Source organism: Cyanistes caeruleus, chromosome 12 (genome assembly GCF_971803275.1).
Source record: "Cyanistes caeruleus chromosome 12, bCyaCae1.hap1.1, whole genome shotgun sequence".
Classification (NCBI taxonomy): Eukaryota; Metazoa; Chordata; class Aves; order Passeriformes; family Paridae; genus Cyanistes; species Cyanistes caeruleus.
The window spans coordinates 12,596,092-12,616,267 of record NC_141712.1 but is presented as its reverse complement, the minus strand read 5'-3'; the positions used below and the strand labels follow the sequence as shown (position 1 = coordinate 12,616,267).

Sequence of the window (20,176 nt, the reverse complement as noted above, 5' to 3'; positions counted from 1 at the left end):
GAACTTCCTAAATTAATGTCAGGAACGGAGCACACAAGGAGTTTCCATAGGCCATTATCAGTCAGTTTCTTCCTCAGGCCATTTGTTCTGCAGCCCAGAACCGGCACTGTTGGTCTGATTTCTCTTTTCCCTGATTGCCTGCATCTCTCTTGCCCACTGTTCCTCCTGAGGCAGAAGATAATGTTGATTTTGTCACAGCACAGCAAGAAGCTGCTGTGTCCTCTTCAGTCTCTGGGCTGTGGTATTAGCAAACCTTTGCTCAGTGGATACAGACAACCTTGCCTTCCTTCACAACAGCACATTTTGTGCTTCAGTGGTTCATGACTGAGAGCTGGAAAGGCTTTTTCTGAAGTCTTGTTTCACTGATTTTTTTAACCTACAATTTGACTACGTTTTGCCGTGTTTTACAATGTAGTCTGTTATCTGCATAAATTATTTCTCATTTTACTGAGTTTCAGCTAAAAAGGAATGGAAAACCTTTAGGTCCAGATTTGTTTCAAAATGAACCTGGATAAAGTGTGTCAGGAGACTCTCTGTCACATGTAAACATCTGAAGGAATTATTTTCTTTGTTTTCAACCACCAGTGGTATAAGTAGCACTTGTATTGTTTAAATCTGTAGGTGATTTTAGTCTCTGCAATCAGCTGCCTTTTTATTTTTTTAAAGATGTTTTTCCTGAAACAGCTGTGCATATTTACAAAAATAGGGAGACCAGTACTTAGGCCTCTTGGTTTTTAATTCTATGGGGACTTGTCCGGAAATGGAATGAACTTTGGTTGTTCTTTTAGAAAATGCTGCTTATTGAATGACACTTGAGATTGACCTCTTGTTTTTGCTCTACACCTGCTCCAAACTAATGCCTTTGCAATCAAACTTACCAAAGTGAATTACTAATATGATTTTGTAAGTAACATGTTTGTTTCAGAAACAGCTACTTTTGAAAAGAAAGCCTTAAAGATTCAGGGGGCAAAATCAAACTATTTCATGAGGTGTTATCACAAGGGTTTTCCTCTTTATTTTTTATACATCAGAAATGTTGTTCTTTAGTTACATAAACCAATACATTTGGGCTATTCTGGACAGTTTTGTGAATTCCAGTTAGAGGAGTGAACTTAAGTTTAAACAGGTGCCACTATTTAAAAGCTGGAGTTAGGTCATTGTCTGAAATAGCTTTAGCTCACTTGGAGGCAGTGGAATTGCACCCACTGGCACCTGTTCACGTTCTTAACACTGAATTTCTTCTGATACTGTACTTCAGGAAGTTTTATTCCAGTAGAAACTTTAAATAAAGAGGATCATGTTCAGTTATTAGGGATCAAAAGAAATAGTATGGTATTAAAAGGATAAGTATTTTAAATGACATATCTGTTTTTAGAGTCTCAAATTTTCCTCAGTTTGAGGAAACTGGAACAAAAATATTGGGGTATTTTAATGTAAAAAGAACTTAGTTATTCATAAACTTATGTCATTTCAGTAATCTTAATAATAGATGTGGAAACCACTTCTAGGAATGGAGAGAGGTTCAGCTCATCTGCTTTCATGGTGGTTTTCTCAAGTATCTGTTGTTTTCTGACGGTTTGGCATCTTTGTTAACAGTTCTCTGCTTTTTTTATGAAAAAAAAAAAAAAAAAAAAGAGAAAATTATTTTCTGCCTAGAACACTGTGATTCTCATTCCTTAATTAATTGTAAAAAGCCAGAGGAGACAAAACATTCCACCTGATGGTAGTGATAAATGCAGCTTCCTAATGTTCAGGATAAGGTTTCTGTGCTTTATATGGTGTTAAAAGATCATTATTCTACACTTCTTCCATAAGAAGTGAGGGACTCTTACCTTCTTCAAGAAGAGAACAGCCAGATGGTCTGGTCACTTGAAATTCTTAGTTCCTCACAGAGGAATAAGCACCCTACACAGTTCTATTTATTGTGACTAAAAAATTCAAAACCAAACCAAAATTAAAAAAACTCAAATGAACACAAAAGAAAGCACACAGAACCAAATAAACTCAGCAGTAGCACAGAGGGCTCTTTAGAACAAAGACTTGTAGGCTTGGTTGATAGCAAATGACCTTTTGTGATGTGCCAAAAACCAGAGAAACTTTATATATGTAAGATTAAAACTGATGTTCTGAACAGAAGTTTTCTAAGATCTAAAATTTATAATAAAAATAGTCATCTGAACCTATCCATACTTTAATGGCATTTTGAAGGTAACATTTTGATGGAAACTTTTGTTGTACTTACATTGGTAATGCAAAAAAGAGCAAGTAGGAAAGTGCCAAAAGAAACACCAAAGGTGAAGAGCTTTCTGTGCTGCTTCAGGAGGTGGAAATCATCTGCCAAGCCAGTGATGACAGCCTCCATCCCACCCATCTGAGGAAGGCAAAAACTCTGGTTAAACACTATTGACTGTTGGAAATACAGGCTGAAGAATGCAAAGCAGTTTGTGCAATTAATACCCAATTTCAGATTTCTTTCAGCTGTAAGTCACTGGTGGAATGAGGCTTTGTTTTCTTCTGGCAAAGGACTGAGCCAGGGAACTGGGCATCAAGAAAGGGTGGTTGTTGCCTCCACAGCTGTATCCTCTGAGGACTCTTTGCTGACTCAACAGAACAATAAGTAGACAGTACTTTGGGGAAAATAATATGCATTTTAATATACTCTGGGAAAAAAGCTGCAAGCTTAAGTAACTAAGCTCCTTAAGATATTTCTTAAATAAAGACAGGCACGACAAGCACCTAAAGGAAATATACTTGAACAAAGATTCACATTAGCCATTAATAAATGAAAGCTGGTTTGACAAAAATCTTTACAGACTTGGATGAATTACTACAAAGGAAGCTTGATGTAATTTTTTTTTTTTTTGCTGACAACATGAAAGAATTTTGCTTTGCTTTCTAGAAGTTAGTGAGGAGCATTAGCCATTGTTTTGCAATACAGGAAAGGTGCTTTCCAAGATTTCATTTAAATTGCTGGATTATGTAGGTGGTTATGAATTTTAATTTCTTTTCATTAATGAAAACATTCTGCCCTCACTCCAACAATGAAAATTAATTTCAATCTTTTATCATAGTAAATAAAAGTTTTTAATATTTTGGAGAGGCTTAATTCTGTGATTTTTGTGATGTTAAGAAACCGTGGCAAGACCTGGTGTGCTTGGTGCAATACAATAGTTAGTTAGCAGGTACTGACATAGCCTGTCCCTTTCTTATAAGCCTTTGATTAAAATATTCCTGGTTGAAATGAGTAACAGAGAATTATCACCAAAATAAGTACTGCAGAACCTGAGTTTTCTTTAGGAAATTATGACAAATCTTGAGCCTGTAAATCCTTCTCCTTTTAAAAGGAAAAAACTAAACTTGGCCATAGTTCGCTATTTCACTGTATTTTAATTAGCTCCAGAAGAAAGATTTTTCTCCATTTGTAGGAAAATTGTGTTCTGCAATCTAAAGCCTTGTGTCTTTGTCACTTCTATGTTTCTTTACATTGCCCTACACTTAACTGCTGTTCCAAAGTTAACTGTTTTGTATCTAGATACTCCTGAGCATGAATTTTCTTCTTCTTCTTCATTCTCTCATTTTCCTACTGGTCATTCATGTCCTTTCACTGTGCTAAACCCTTCATTTCAATCCTTCATATTTGCTTACATTGTTGAAAAATGGCCAAGCTACAATCCCAGATTTACTCTTCCTTCAAACTTTTGTCTTAGGATCCAGATCTTAGTCTGCATAGACAAAGTTCATTGGACCTTAGCTGGAATCCAAAAATCCAAACAGTTAGGAAATATTTAGATCTGAATCTGACCTTTACAGCTCAGCCCTCACTCAACAAGATCTCATACAGCTATTTGCCAATGACTATCAAAGCTTCCTGCTGCAACCTCATTTTTTTTTAGTTTTACTCTTTTCCATGTCAATTAATTCTTTCCCTTTGTTGTCCTTGAAAATAAATTAATTTTCCTGATGTTGGAATACTAAGAAACCCTTACCCTACTAAAGAGGATGAAAGTTTGTCCATGGTTCTCTATTTCTTAAAGACCCTGTCTGGTTTTCCAGAAATTTATCAAAATTTAAGTTAAATATAACAGGATGTCTTGAGGCCTCTTTGGTAGAACAAAGCAGTATAAAAGTCGTCTGGGGACTTGGAATATTTTCTGGGGATCTTTCCTGGGATGAAGTTTCTGCGCTCCTGAATATCACGGGGTTATAAAACTCACCACATTAAAGAGCAAATACACTTGTTATATTAGACATTTTACAGTAAGTTTACAGGAAAATGAAACCACTATGGAAATATTCTGGAGTGATTTTAAAATTGTGATTAAATTTACAGGAAGTTCTGTATCTTGGCTTGTAGAAAAACAATGGGAGGAGTACCTCCAAACATTGTCTGTTTTGAGCAGATTAGTGGATTTCAGCACACATAATGATCCCTTCTAGAAACCACTCTACTCAATGTCTTACTTGTGTTTTGCAAGCAGGGCTCCAAAACCTTTTTTCAGGTTCACAGCAGTAATAGCTATAGTAGTGTCATACCTTTAAATAGTAATAACTATTAAATAATTTAAATAAGAATAACTAAGGGGTCATAAATACTTTAAATAGTAATAACTGTTGATGAACAGCCTCTCTGTAAAGTCATAAAAAAGTAGAAGGGAGGAAATATTTACTAGCTTGTCAAAGATTTAATCATTTCCTTAACCTCTTAATTATGGAAAGTCTTTATAATACAGCAAGTTATAGTATTGCTATGTTGTCTATGACTGTGAAAACAGATTTAGGAAATGTACAGAATGTTTACTTGAAATTTAACCCCCTGCTTAAGGCTGATGCCTCTCTACTTCCAGAATATGACAGGAAAAGAGCAATGTTAAGGCTAGAAGGAAAAAATACTCACAGAACTGTCGATGCCAAGAGTAAGGAGCATGATGAAGAACACCACAGCCCAAAACGTAGATCCTGAAAGAGTTGAAATTGCCTCTGGGTACAGGATGAAAACTAAACCAGCTCCTGGAATAGAAAAGAGAAAACAAAGGTGTCACTACATGATCTTGACAAAAGTGATCATTTTAATAAGATAAATCATGACTAAGTTAACTTTCATTTCAGTCCTTGTCATGCTCTGAGTACTGCATGAAACAAAATTTGCATTATACCAAAATATATCTAAAATGCTTTATTTATTTACTTATGATGATTTGGTATTAAAAAATCCCTAACCCATTGTTTTCCACTTTATGGGATTTGCAACTTTACTAGTTATTTTTCATCTGTGTAGTGGAGAAGGAATTATGTGGATGTGGACTTGTCTGTTTGGCAAGAGAATTCTTGGATGTGATGAGAGGTGCAGAAGCTGAGACCATGAGTGACCTGTTCCCTGTGAAAGGACACACATATAGAGCTGGTCTTAGCAGAACCATCCAAACCAGTCACCTGTGGCACTGAACAGCAATGCTTTTGTAAGATACTGCCCAGTGGTTAATTCCTGTTTGTTGAATGGGCAAAACCTGTGGGGGCAAGATGCTGGGGAACCTCAATTGAGTAGAGGTGAGGTGAATCAATATAATTTAGAGTTCAGATTTTAACAAGGGATTTAAACACAACATTCTAGTTCCAAGAAAGTTGATTCAGTTCACTTCCATGAGATTTCCACACACTTGTTAGAAACAAATATAAACACATTTACAAGGAAATGATGGGGGAAAAGGGTTAAAATTAATATAGAATTAACTTCCTACCTTCAGTAGCTACATCCTCAATTTTAACTTTGTGCTCATGAGCCATGTAGCCCAATATGGAGAAAATTGCAAATCCTGAGATGAAGCTTGTGACACAGTTAATGGTGCTAGTCAGCAAAGCATCCCTAACCATGGAGAGAAGAACATGGAGAGAAAAAACATGAACTAGATAGGTATTTTCTTTAACATTTTCCCCCCCATCTTTCAGTTCACAATGCATTTTTAATACATGTACTTTCTGATCTTATATTTCATTGGAAAAGTAATGCTTGTTTTCATTCTAAAATAGAATGTTAACAAAACATCTAAATGTTGGAATTTCTCAGAAGCTGCAGAGTAATTCTGGTTCAATTTCCACAGTGGTGATTCAGCAAAACACCTACAAACTGACTTGATTTAAAGTGCATTCCTAAACTGGAGCACAATGTAAAATATCAGAAATATAATCCCAAAGCACAGAAACCCTTCTGGAAGCTGGAATCTTTCTGCTTTTAGCTCCTGCACCAATAAGATTTCATCCTGTGTTCACTGTTGCGCTTAATGGTACTTTTGAAAGGCAAACACCAGCACAGTTTACACAGCTGTCTAAAGTCCAAATCTAATCCCATTCTGCTTTGGAGAGCAGCAGATATCTTGGCAGGTTCCTGTTACTAAAATTTCAGTAAGGAAGACAGTGTTTCAAGATTTGGGTTGGTTACTATGCCTACACAAAACTCACCATCATTAATTTATGACTGAAGAGAAAAAGATAGCTTAAAATTTATTTCAGCTGCAGTCAGAGTAAAATAGTATAATTTTGCAGCAGCAATGGAAGAATAGGCTCTTACCTGTAGCAGTTGTTGTCAAACTTATTGTAACTGGCAAATGCAATTAGAACGCCAAATCCAGCTCCTAAGGAGTAAAATATCTGAGTAGCTGCATCAATCCATACCTGCATAATGACACCAACATTGCCAGTGTCAGTTCAGGCCACAAGGATACAGCAGGAGAAAAGCAAGACAGTGGTGTGAATAATGCTCAATAATACTCAACATTTCTCAAAATGAGATCTGCAATGTTTGATTAAATCTGCCAAGAACTCTGAAAGAAATATAAAAAGCACTGGATTTCATCATTCACCCATCTCTAAAAAATCAGATCTAATGTATCTATTCAGCAGTCACTTTCTAACAGATCTAAGGAGAATACGAACTCCAACTGCATTGGGATTTTAGTGCTACACTTTTAAATTTGGCCTAGTGGAAAGGAAGAGAGTGCCTTATCCCATGCTGACATGATATGTGAAAGCACTTAGGCTGGTGATCTTTTCTCAACATAGATGATAGATGCTTTCAACTGCTGCCTGCTGGACACTGTGAACCACTTATGGTGCTCTGTGTTTGTAGAAAAACTTAATTTTATGAACTATGGAGAGCTGATTACTTGAATGATAACATGGAGAGCAATCCATAGAGTTTTTATTGCTAGCCAGTGGATGGGAGGATATAATTTTCTCTAATTGTAGTCCATACAGGGTTTTTAGGTATCATGGATTTCTCTCAATGAATAACAAAACACTCCTGTAATCTTAATTCCTTATTTATTCATTTTATATACCAGTTACATCTTAATATTGTATTTATACTACATACACTTAGTATTACAATAGTCAGTATTGTATTTATAATACTGTACTATTATTGCCTTGTAAATATTTTCACACAAAGGTTCAGATCATATAGGACTGAAAAGCATTTATGTGGTTAAGAATGCAGAAGAAGGGATGCAGTCTCCTATGTTTGTTCTTGTTTTTTGTAAAATTCAGATAACTTTGTTGTTAACAAAATTCCTGAAAATTTGTAACACTGATTTTGTTAAACTCTAACCATATCTGCATACTGCCCCCCATAAGACACTTGTTTTTAGCGGTTCTGTGTCTCTTTTGCATCCTGCTAGTGCAGCTGTACTCAGCCTTTCTCACTGTTCAAGCACCCTTAGGCAGGTGCTTAAGTCCTGTTGACTCAAGTAAGAGATTAGCTCTTGCTGCCTCCCAAAGGATTTAAGCACATGCTGAAGTATCTGTTGAGTAAGAGTCTTGGCTCATAGTAGCTGATTAGGAAACAAATTGTGAAGATCAAGGTGAAGGGAAAGCAGAGCAGAAACCAGAAATTCCTTTACAAGTAAGATTAAATGCAAAACATTCTGTTAGTTCTAAGCAAGCAGGATGTAAGGCAGCGGGGCTTCTTCTGCAGTTCATGCTCACGTTTCTCATTTTCACGGCTTCTGATAGATGTGTAATCTAATGTATGTTATGATTGGCTGTTGCTTTTATATGTATTAAAAATAAACAAATAGGAACATTTTACAGTAGGCAGTCATCATTCTTTCCAGCCTTCTTCAGTGTTTATGCTGTTACAACTTTTGTGTATATTCAGCGCAGTGCAGTTTGTGGCTCCACAAAATGGGGCACACCTTGTCAGGATGCTCTGGGGGCTTTTCTAAGAGCATTGGCAGAGCCCTCTGTGAGTCATTAATGTTTGTGACTTAGGATGTTTCTTTGTTAGATTCTTCATTTGGGAGAAATAAAAAAAAATCATATATCACATCCAGGGATGCATTGACATAGAAATAAAGCAGGATTCTATTCTTTGGAGCCTGAGGACAAAGATTAAACACACAAGGCTATTGCAGCAGCAGGGATGCCAGTCTCCGAGAGGGGAAGGGCTGACATGACAAAGCAGTTAATGGCACTTCTCAGCATAAGTGATCTTTAGTCTTTTATTATCCTAGTGTAGCTTTTTGTTGTTGTCTGAAAAATTTAGCCTTAGAAGCAAATAACTTTAGGGTGGTCTAAATAGTAGGTGCAGAAATATTAAGCCAAGAAAGAGCAGCACACAGAATGTCCTTCCAGAAGCAGAAGGCAGATATGATTATGGAGGTCTGGTACAGCTAGTACAGCTCCATAGACATCTGGTTGAAATTGTGGTGTTTATTTCCAAACAGCACTTAAAATGTATAAGAAAAATATAAGCACCTGCTTTGTTCATCTTTGCATCTTTGTATTTACGTGTATGCATAAATGTGAGTCACTGGGATGACTACTGGCTTGTGATAAAGGTGAATGAAAATCCCATATTTGAAGTTTGATTGGATTATTCCAAAATAGACATGGTGTCTGGGTCTGTTTTTGAAGAAATGCCTGTTTTCAAATTTAGCAGTAAAAAAGCCACTTGGATGTATTTTGTAGCGAAGAATATAAAAAAGCATGTCTGTATTGTAACACTTGAGGTCTTTTTTAACAATTCAGGAAAAATCAAGATAGGATTCATAGAAAAGGTACAGTGCAATTATGGATAGACTGCAGACATTTCTGAAAGTTGCAATTTTTCAAGATGATGCATTTCCTTCTAGTAAAATGATGTCTTTTTCCAGATTTATAACCATTTGAATGGTCACCATTTGTGACCCATCCATAGAGATACTACTGTCCAATAAATGGTTTATGCTATTTTTAGGACAGTAGAGGGGTAAAATATCTCTGAAGTATTTGTTCTTTGTAGGTTTGAAATGCTGCTAATTTCATGTATTAGTGACTGTATGTGTAGATTTTGCTTTACAATATATGAAGTAAGTCTTAGATCCAAGTTACTCCACAAATTGGTTTGGATATGCTCAATGATACAGTGAAATGTACATTACTTTCAGTAGTAAGATAAGAGCATCATACTTTTGAAAATCTTATTTGTATGAAGGACCATGGTTTATTAGGTTTGTCCTGACTTTTTGTGTTTAGCAAGGTTTGCATGGGCCAGTATTTTTTTTTTTCTAGGTTAATATTTAAGCTAGCGATTCAGAAAGCAGGATTTTCTTCTTGAGGGAATTCTTAGCCTTTTGAGAACTAAGTTTTTGTGTGACTCCAGTTTCCTGTATAAAGGATATTGCAGTTTACTGGGTGCACAGTCAGAGCATGGACTTTTTTAGGGGTCTGCCACACCTGTAAGTGCCTCCACACAGGTGTTTTGTGATCTGAAGATCTGTGAGGCAGAGCATGGCTATTTAATTTCAGAAGTAATATTTTTAGTTTCAATAACAAGGGCAACAGGCTTAATAATTAGGGAATGAGAACAGAAGAGTACACTTACTGTGGCTTCTTTTAATCTTCTGAAATCTATATGCAGGTATGCATTTATTCCATTGTACGCGCCAGGCAGGGTTATTCCATGTATTAATAAGACAAATAATACAACATAAGGCAAAGTGGCTGTTATCCAAACAACCTGCAGACAACAGAGATCCCAAAGGTTAATCAGCTGTTACAGAAGATTTAAGAATATATAATAAGTACAGCTGGCATTTTCTTGCTTTAGTCCATTCAGTTCAATGGAGAAGCTCTTTTTAGGACACAAGGGAAAATGTTACTTGTCACGAGTCTTTTAATATATAAGTTTACAGATACCAGTAGGAGACAGTTTTGACAAACAGAAGACAGTGTCAGGGTGTGTTAGACTGCTGATTACTCCTCATCTCTATGTTGTTTACTAAAAAGAGCAGTCATTGCCTGATGTTAAATGATACTTTTTTGAAAATGTACAAAAAGCTCTCAAATGTATCCAGCTCCAGAATTTCTGTTGAGGTATTTTCTGAGGGATTTCAAACAGTGATTTTCAATAACTTTCATCAGAAATTTCTCTTGACATGGCATTTTGTGTAATAAAATCAAAGCCTCTTTTATAGTTGAAATGTAGTACGTTTGGCTAAGAAGAATATGCACATTTAAGACAATTTTGAGTATTTAAAAATATTTTCTGGATGAAACCACCAGAGTTGAATTGAAAATAATACATTAATAAAATTTTCAGTTGGAATATCACACAAGAAATGTGATAGTTTGGTCCTTGAGGATGTCTCAAAATAAGTGATTTATTTTCTTGCTTTCTACAATTATGAGACTTAAAGTAGACGAAGAATGTAGTCAAGATAGAAGGACAATATTAGCTCTACCTTTCCTGAAGTCTTCACGCCTTTCCACAGACTAAAGAAAAGAATGATTACCACCACCAAGAGGCAGAGGGAAAGTTGCCAGCGAGGCAAGCCAAGGTCGTGGATTCCACGGCTTTCATGCAGGTGCAGAACTCCTCGCCTACACACCAGATATACAGAAACAAAGTCACTGGGGGGAAAAAGGCTTTTGCACTTCTCATGCTGTGGGCAGCAGGAATGGGTGCTCCACCACAGCAGTAGAAGCTCTACTGGCATCACTGGCAGTCAGCGAAGGTGCTTTGTGAAGGCTCTGTTCTCTGCCAACTCCTTCAAATTAAGTCCAAATCATGTCTTAAGTAAAAGTTTCTGAAAGCAATTCTTCCTTCATAAATAGACAGATGTTTGTCCAATTCTGCTAACAAAATCAACTCTCAGAATTCAAATGAGTCAAAAAGAAAGGAAAAACTACTGTAAATAAGATGACTAGATTTAGTGTTTTGCTTGCAGATTATTGAAAAAATAAATAAAGTAGATGAGAAATGCATGCAAAAATGAGAAGAGTGTTATGGGGGAAAGACTGAGAATAAACATTAACAGATGGAGCTGACAAAAGAACAGGCATCTATTTTATTATGCTGGACTAAATGCAAGAGAAACAAATAAATTGTTTAAGCTTTCTGATATTCTAGTCAGTGCTCTAGAAATACTTAATTAAAACAACACCAAGAATCAAACTACATGCACTAGAAATCAGGGATTTGTGCAAAGGATCTTGGTTTATGCTAAAACTGCATTTCATGTAAGGGAGTGTAAATTACATTTGCAATGACTTTGGGATTTTAAATCTGGGTTCCAAGAGCCTGTCCACTTATCTGCAGGAGGGGCAGGAACGTGAAGGGGTCTCAATCTGAAGCTCCATTCAGACATTCTAGTTCCTCTCAAGTGAAATTTCTTCTTTCTGTCCTTCCCTGTGCTCTCTGCTGGGATGATTCTCCTAATCACCCAAGAACTCTGGCTCCAGTTCCTGCCTTCCACATCGCATTCAGCTAAAGGGAAATAGTTCCCCTCCACTGAAATCTGCAAACAGCAATTTGTTTGATAGTTTAGTTTTGACTCTGTTTAGTCTTTGTGCAGCACTTGGGTCCCCTTTAACTTGGCATCAGACTCTGAACAGCCAACAGGCAGCTCAGCTGCCTGGTACTCACACATAAACCCTACTGAAAACAAATTATTGAGGAGGCAGTGGGGCAGCTGCTCAGTGGGACCCAGTAAATGAAGGACCCAGTCACAGTTTTAATAACAGGAAATGTTGGAATCAATAAATCCTTCTCTGTGTCTTGGTTTTCCCATCTGTAAAATAAGGATTATTATAAATGTGTGCTTTGTCTCTACTCTGAGCAATTCAGAACATATTTGTTACAGAAGCAGTGAATATTTGCACATAAATAGGGAACCAAACCAGGAAAAAAGAAATGCCAAAGGTGACCTGAAAATTACTCTGTATCATTTTTACTCCAACACATTTAATCTATAGCCAGAAAACAGGATTTAAGAGTTTTAGGTATAGAATTCAATGGGATGTTATTGTCAGACTGTTACTTTCTAGGGAGCTTTATGTATTATTCATCTCTAGACCAATTTATGTCTTTTAGAAATTTAGAAAATTTTGAATAAATAGATCAAGTTTAAGGTCTTGGAGTAGGCCTCATTTTTTCAATCCAAAATCAATCACAATTTTCATTTTTGGTCCAAATATGTTTACACAGCTCTATAGGCTCATTCTTTCTCTTTTTATTAGAGGCAAAAGTTACTTGCCTAAATTTGATGTGCTCAATAGAAGGGTGTTATTTATCTAAATTTTAGATGTGTTGCATCAGATTGATTCAGAATTCAAAAATGTCATCACTTGTCAGTAAATTAGTATGTTAACTAACAAATTTATTTGTTAGTTAACATATTAAGTACTTCTAGGAACATCTAAGTACTTAGAAAAGTTAGCGGTCATATTTATGAGATCAAACCCAAATGGCTTGCATAAACTAAGAATCACCAAAATGGATAAGGTATAAATAGACATAGTCCTGGTGTCCCAAGCTATTCCCTATTCTGGTAGTTAGACTATGTTTTTATGATTTAAAACTTAATGCAAATTATAGATTGAAGATGCTAAAAGAACTGTCAGTGTATACAATGTGCAATCTATAGAAATTAAATTGCATACTCAATTTAGAAGGCACTTTGAAGCATGATAATTGTGCTCAATTAGAAAGCCCTTCTACATGCATCTTCTGTGTTAGATATTTGGACAACCATGGTTCAGTCATTGTTGCTGCCAGGTTCCTTCAGAGCATGAAATGTGGTTTTCCTTTACTTGTGGAAGGTTAGCCTATCTGCACCAAGGTGATGTGGCTAGAGCTCTTTTTGCAGAGTTTGCCAGGCTCCAGGTATTTTCATTTCACAAATAGCACTACTTATGTTAAGCTGTAGTTTTCATGGCAGTTTGTGTCCACACAGCAGCATGAGGCAGAGCTTGTGGTACAAAACATGTAGACCTGAGGTGGTTCCATGCAGGCTGGACACCAGGGTCTCCTCAGTGTGACTCTGGGCTGGGAGCAGTGCAGGGAGAGCAGAGTGGCTCCACATGAAGGGCCACAGGGGTAGCCTGGCTCAGGCCCAGCTCTGCCATATGCAGGGCTGCTGTCTGAGCTGCTCGGGTGTCTCTGGATGCTCTGTTAAGAGCTCTGAGTAGGCACAGCTGCAATGCTGAAGGATCTCCTGGCTCTGGGACAGTGCTGTCCTACAGCCCAGAGCTCAGGAGAGCAGCTGAGCCATCTGAGGTGCAGTGCTTGTGCCCTGCGTGCCTCACCCCACCCTGGAGTGCTGGGCACAATCCGGGGGGATGCCAAGGGGATGCAGCAGCAGCTGGGTTTCTCTCTAGATATTTCAGCTCCCTCTTGTGTTGGAGAATGGAGCTGTGTAATGGACTGCAAGATAAATTTTGGGAATTGCATAATTTACCAGTGGCACCCTGGATGGCATATAATAAGTTATTTGTACTTCATCACAGAATATACTGAATTGAAAGGGACCCTCAAGGATCATTGAGTGCAACTGTTACATCTGCATAGGACATCTCTAAGAAATGTCCACATTTCCCATGCCTGAGAGCATTATCCAAACACTTCTTGAACTCTGTCAGGCTTGAGGTTATGACCAGCTCTTTGGGGAGCCAGTGGCCAGCCACCATCTGGGTGAACCTTTTCCTGATACTCAACATAAAACCTCCCCTAACAGAACTTCAGGCCACTCCCTCAAGTCCTGTCACTGGTCACCAAAAAGAGATCAGTACCTGCCCCTCCTCTTCCCCTCAGAAGGAAGTTGTAGCTGCAATGAGGTCTCCTCTTTTCCAGGCTGAGCAGAGCAAGTGACCTCAGCTGTTCCTCATACGGCTTCCCCTCAAGGCCCTTCACCATCTTCATAGCCTTCCTTTAGATGCTCTATATAACATCTTAATATCTTTCTTATATTGTGGTGCCCAAAACTGCCCCAGCAGTCGAGGTGAGGCCGCCCCAGTGCAGAGCAGAGCAGGACAATCCCCATCCCTGCCCAGCTGGCCCCCTGATGGTGTGGTGCCCCCAGGACCTGGGTGTCCCTCCTGGCTGCCAGAGCCCTGCTGACCCATGCTCAGCTTGCCATCAACCAGGGCCCCCAGGGCCCTTTCCACAGCACTGCTTCCACAGCTTCCCATTCCTTGTCTGTCTGTACAGCCAGGGTTGCCCCTTTGCAGGTGAAATTTCTTTTTGAATCATGATAATACAGAGAATATTTATCTCAATGCACTGAAAACTTTATTCTCCCACTAACTTAGCAATTCCTACCTCCTTTAAAACTGTGCCCCACTTCATGACTCTCCAAAAATTACTGTTTCAGAAGAGCTGAATGGAAAGACTGGATGTGATTAGCTGAACATGGGGCTCTCATTAGTTCTTGTTGCCTGATTCAGGTTTTATAAGCATTTATAGGCAGAATTGCTTATGCTGACTTTTGAAGTGGTTTCTCTTTTGGGAGAAATTGCTTCACAACTGTTTGTGTTGTGAAATTGTTTCATATCTTTGGGGTCCACAGCACTGATCACTCCATTTGCTGTGATACTGAGCTATGTGGACCCTTTGCCTGGGTTGGCATTTCCAGTGAAGACTTGTACCCTAAAGCACAAACCTATTGCTCTATAAAAGTAACCTTTACTATATAGGGTGAGGGGTTTTTTTCAGAATGTTTTTGGTTCACACACTTAATTTCAAAAATAAATTTCAAAAACATGATGTTTATAAATATGACAAATGTTGACTGCAGTGACTGAATCTTGGTTTTATTCCTTGTTCTGAGGTAGGCTTTTGCAATTGCTCACAGCTGGGCAGACTCGTGAATTCTGTGAATTTCCTTTACTGAATCTGGCATGAAAATTTCCCTGTAAAATTTCTCATGCAGAAAGAATGGATTACAGCCCTGAGAAAAAGTACTGTCAGAGGGAAATAACTGTAGCTCAATGTTTGTTGACATTTTCAGTGTTTTTTCTTAAAAATTGCCAAGATTTGTTTCTACAACAGCTTGTGATTTTTTGCAGGCACAGTACCTTGTGAGAAGAATAGTGCTTTTGTTCCTCCTAACTGGTATTTTTTTAATTGTCAGCATAAATGAAAGCAAGATGGTAACAGACTTTTCCCAGACACAAGAATGGAGAGAACAAATATAAAGTATGTCTGTATTCAGATAAAGTATTTAAATAGGAGAAATATAGAGTAGATAGGGGAACTTTATTTGTGATGTACTTCTGTTCTTCCAAAAAAAAAAGCTTTATATTGAATTATTTTAACACGTGTGGAAAGGATAGAAGGTTCTTTTCATTTTCTGTGTTTAATTCCAAACCATTGAAGAGGGAAGGAATTAAAGTAATGTGTGTCCCTAAAGAAATGTGGAGTTGACATTTTATTCCTAACTGGATTTCTTTTATGTCTGGCTATTACTTAGCAGAAAGGCTCCAGTTGTTATTAGATTTTAGCTTGTTTTGCCAAGTTTACAGTGTACAAATACTTTACAGTTGATTTTAAGCATCTCTAATGAAGCATCATAGAGGTCCTGTTCCTTCCTGTTACAAGAATCTGTCCCCATGACATCAGTGGCTCCTCAGTCTCAATTAGAACTCTACAACTGAAACCAGACTCAATAAAATGACACTCTCTAGAAGGCCTCAGTGTAGAAGCACCTCAACCTTAAGTTCTGTGCAGCTCCTGAGGCTTGAAATCAAAAACCAAATATATTCTTCAGGGTTCTCCTGTCACTGCCTTGGCCTGGAATTCGCAACTTGTAATGATTTCTTCCAAGTCTGAGGTTTAGCAGTTTCTCTCTGCTTTTCCTCCTGGCCAGATGCTGGACAGCTGATAGATTTGGCCTAGATTGCAAGTTTTTCCTTTTCTCACTCAATATAAGTAGTGTCAACCAGCATATTTCTGCTGAATTTGAGGTACTTTGTAGTATTTGATGAACTGTCACATCACAGTTCTCCCACTTCCTCCTACAGTTTATTCCTGCGCTGCTGGAGATAGAGGCAGTCAGCTCTGGCAGCTACAGGGCTTTAGAAAATAATCAACTCTAAATTCATAGTCAGGCCAGCTTAGTGTGAAGGAATTATGTCCCAAAAAGAAGTGTCTGTGTCTTTTCAGAATAATCATACCATCTGTCTGCTTGAGACCTATGTCTTGGACGTACCTCTTTTCAGTCACTCTCCAACTGCAACAGAAATGTTTGGTGTTTCTGGTCTCCCTGCTTCTCCCTCAGCCTGCCCACCAGAGGCCAAAAGTTTGTGTGTGAGTGTTCTGATGTAACCACACAACCTAAAGAACCAAGTTTAAGCTGTATCACTTACCATTTCCTTTTCTGACTCTGGCACAAAATATGAAACTTTATAATCAAAAGATTCAACTCTCCTTGTTGCAAGAAAACCATGAGCATGAATTAGGTTATTTGATATAAGAAACAAACTGTTTTCTGATTTCATTTATTAGGTTGGATCTGAATACACTAGGAATACAAGTACAAGTTTGTACAAGTTTGAGTTGACACCTGAGCTGTACAGCTGGACCAGATGAGCTCATCCAAATACTGGATAAATGAATTTAATGCCCCTTGTGGTTCCCTGTTTTTACAGCTGGGAAAACGGATGTTATAGAGTGTTTTAGTTTAGTGGTTACCCTTCTCATTTTAGCAATGTAGTCTAGCCGCTAGTAAGTACAGGGCCTAGTGACCTAATTACAGCCCCAAAGTTCAGGGATCAAAGCATAATGAAATGTCAAATTCCCTTTTCATTCTTACCTTCTGAACACTGCACCTTGAATCCACTTCGTGATGAGAAAAGAATCATAATATTTCAAGTTACAGATAATCATTAATTGAGCTGTTCCCCAGATCATTGTAACCAAATCAAAATGTCATGAATTGATTCTACCACAGCCTCACCCACTACAAAGCCAAAATCATTACCCAAGCATGATGTGATAGCAGAAGTTGCACAGAACCATTTTAAATAATAAAAAGACAAAGAAAGAATGTAGGGATTGCATTTTACTTTACTAAGACTTAAGCTTTTTCTTGTAAGAGCAGTAGATTTCACAGCTGTCATTATTTGCCATTTTAGTGAGCTCCTTTGAACTCAAGCCCCCATCTTGTTTTCAAAGCACTGAGTTTCGTTTACCCAAACCCCTGCCAGCAGTTTGTGTATCACTACTGATCTTTCACTGTGCTGTCTTCAGAGAAGAAACAGCAGCTACAAATGTTAAAGAGCTGTAAACAGAGACCCCAAGATCCCTACTGGTTATTTATGGTAACAGCTTTTTTCCCTTTGTTTCTACAGGGTTGGACTAACTGCTTAGCAGGTGTGTGCCCTGATATCCTTCTCTTCTCAACACAGAAATATTAATTAATTCATTATTCAGCTTAATTCAACATCTGACTCAATAGCATGATTCTCATCCCCTTTCTTTCTCCTAACAAATCCTATTTTCCCCTCTAAGTCCATAATGAAAATATTTATACAGAGATTGGTATCTTTGTTTTATAGTTCAGTTGTTAATTTATGTACCTTTTGGGGTTTTATTCCAGCTGTTTGATTTGAGTGTGCCTTTGCCTGTCTCAGCCAGTGTTGTGTTTTGCTTAGGCATTGGTAAAAACCTGTCCTTCTATAACCAGGGTCTTTCCCCTGCTCAGTGTTTCATCTCACTTCATTGAACTGCTGAAGCAGTGGAACAAACAGAGTTCTGTTGTTGCTCTGAAATATTTTGTGAGTAGAGAAACATTCCAAATCTGTGAACAAATGGTTATTTTAAAGCCTTAAACTCAGCTCAGTTTGACATGCTCTGTCAGAATGTTGGTGTGTTTCCTTGCCCTAGCAAAGCTTGTGCAAGCAAAAGTGGCACATAGAGATTTGTGTCTTGTCCAATTCCATTTTGCTCAGTAGAAAGCACTGCATTAGTACAGGAGAAACCAAAGATCACAGAGGCAAAAGTCTTAGTCACCTAGGAATAGAGACCACCATGACAGCTCCATTTTAACCTTAGTCTTGTAATGCTCATTCTAGAGGCTAGATACAAACTATTTTACCTTCAAGGGAAACTCCCTTAGACATAGAATTTTGAATAAATAGCAAAGTCAGGTCAACACTTACTCATAAAATTCAGCTGCAGGAGTGAGCTTGTACTTCGAGTATTTAGTACCATTGCCAAGCACTGATGCATTGAAGAGTTTGGGATCTGTACAGTTTGGGCTGTTCCAGCTGTTGTGGCAGTTTGTCCAGGGGAGCTCAAATGTGAATGATGAAAATAGATAATACAGAGACCAAGCTATGATAACGTTGTAGTAGAAACCCACGTAAAGAGCTATGAGTATCACTGCATAGCCTACACCTAAAGACAAAGGAAAACTAGATTATACACTGCATTTGACATGCAACAGTATACACAAACACTGGAGTTAAACTCAACCATACATGATTGCAAATTCATTTTAGGTCTTCACACCAATAAAAAGGAATTTTTTAAGTTTGCATAGACATATGCGGACACAATGTACCTGACCTCTAAACAAAAAATTACAGAAATGGTTCTGGAAAATGACTGGCTTTTATCAAATCCAGTTGTTTGTCAGAAAAAGAAATTAGGCGGTGCAATGTCAAAATTTGTCCTTGTACAACTCCATTGCTGATTTGCTTCCAATGCAGAAGATTACAAGCCCATGTTAGGAGTGAAACTCACTTCATCTTCATGACGTCAGGGACCTTGGCAACTTCTCTTGGAAAAGTAAAGCTTGACACTTAAATGAAGTTTCCCTATGCCTCACATTCCCACCCTGAGCTAGTTTGGAACAGACACTGATCCCTCTCCTGTTTCTTTCCCATTACTACTCTCTAGAGTGGCTATCATCAGCATGTAACTGGCTCCAAATCATGCATGAAACAGTCTGTGCTCAGTGTTCTACTGAGGTCTCCAGGTGGGTTTCGGGCATGCCAGTAAAATGTGGTGAATATCAGGTTGGGGCTAAACTGTGTATGACATTAAACCCTTTTTACTGTCTCTCCAGGATTACAGAATTCAGAGTGTAAGCATTCTCTTTTGACTTTGAATGTTTGCTTTGTATTTTTCCATATCATGAAGTGTGGCTGGAGGGTCTTTTTAGCAAGAGCGCCTCAGAAAGTGCACTCACGAAAAGTGCGCTCATTTCTCCTCATAAAAGTGGACATCTTCCAACAGTCTGGGAGGAAGCTTTGATACTAATGTTGGAGCCCAATAAAAGTTGGTTGATAGAATTGTTCAGGAATCTTTCTTTGCCTTGACTTCAATCATTCTTTCTTTACTGTGTGCAGCTTTGTTCTCTGAATCCTCCCTCAAAATTAAAGGTAGGGACTACAGTGATTTTATGAATGTCATCATTGTCACAATGGGTACTGTCACAGCAACTCAGTGCTAACCTTTACTTCTAGTTTTATTCAGTTTAATTTTTTGCATTGGAGGCCTAGCAGTTGGAGATTATTAGGTTTTCTTATTTCTTTATAAAGAAAGGAAGTAGCAAACACTGTGAGCATTAATCCTGGTTTAAAATTTGCATAAGGAACAGAAGCTGACCCTGGAGGAGTTGGTGGTTCAAAGACTGCTGCATGTACAAAAGTTACTCTTTGCTCTGCAGGAGGCTTTTAATCCATAAACCAGTTTGCTCATCCCTAACAATGGGGAAATAATTGTGAAAGTAAGGATGAAACATTATTTTCAAATCCTTGGTGCTTAAATGAACCTAGCACTTGAACACTCAAACTCCAGCCATACACCATGATCAATGGAAAGGAGAGGAGGGAGGAATCCCCCAAAAGAATAATTCCTAAATATTCAATGCTAGAACACTAAGTATGGATAATATATGAAATACTATAATTAGATTAT

General features: G+C 37.9%; 1 protein-coding gene across 1 annotated transcript in view; it reads right to left on the bottom strand.

Moving 5' to 3' along the window:
• Positions 1-20,176, bottom strand: part of LOC111934580 (sodium-dependent noradrenaline transporter) — a 59,246-nt gene that overhangs the window by 15,609 nt on the left and 23,461 nt on the right. Inside the window, exons 3-9 of the mRNA XM_086847234.1 lie at positions 18,412-18,649; positions 10,716-10,854; positions 9,857-9,991; positions 6,563-6,666; positions 5,736-5,860; positions 4,895-5,007; positions 2,243-2,371 (exon numbers count right to left, since the gene is read on the bottom strand). Coding sequence (XP_086703360.1) covers positions 2,243-2,371; positions 4,895-5,007; positions 5,736-5,860; positions 6,563-6,666; positions 9,857-9,991; positions 10,716-10,854; positions 18,412-18,649 — 983 coding nt within the window. The remainder of the gene's footprint in view (positions 1-2,242; positions 2,372-4,894; positions 5,008-5,735; positions 5,861-6,562; positions 6,667-9,856; positions 9,992-10,715; positions 10,855-18,411; positions 18,650-20,176) is intronic.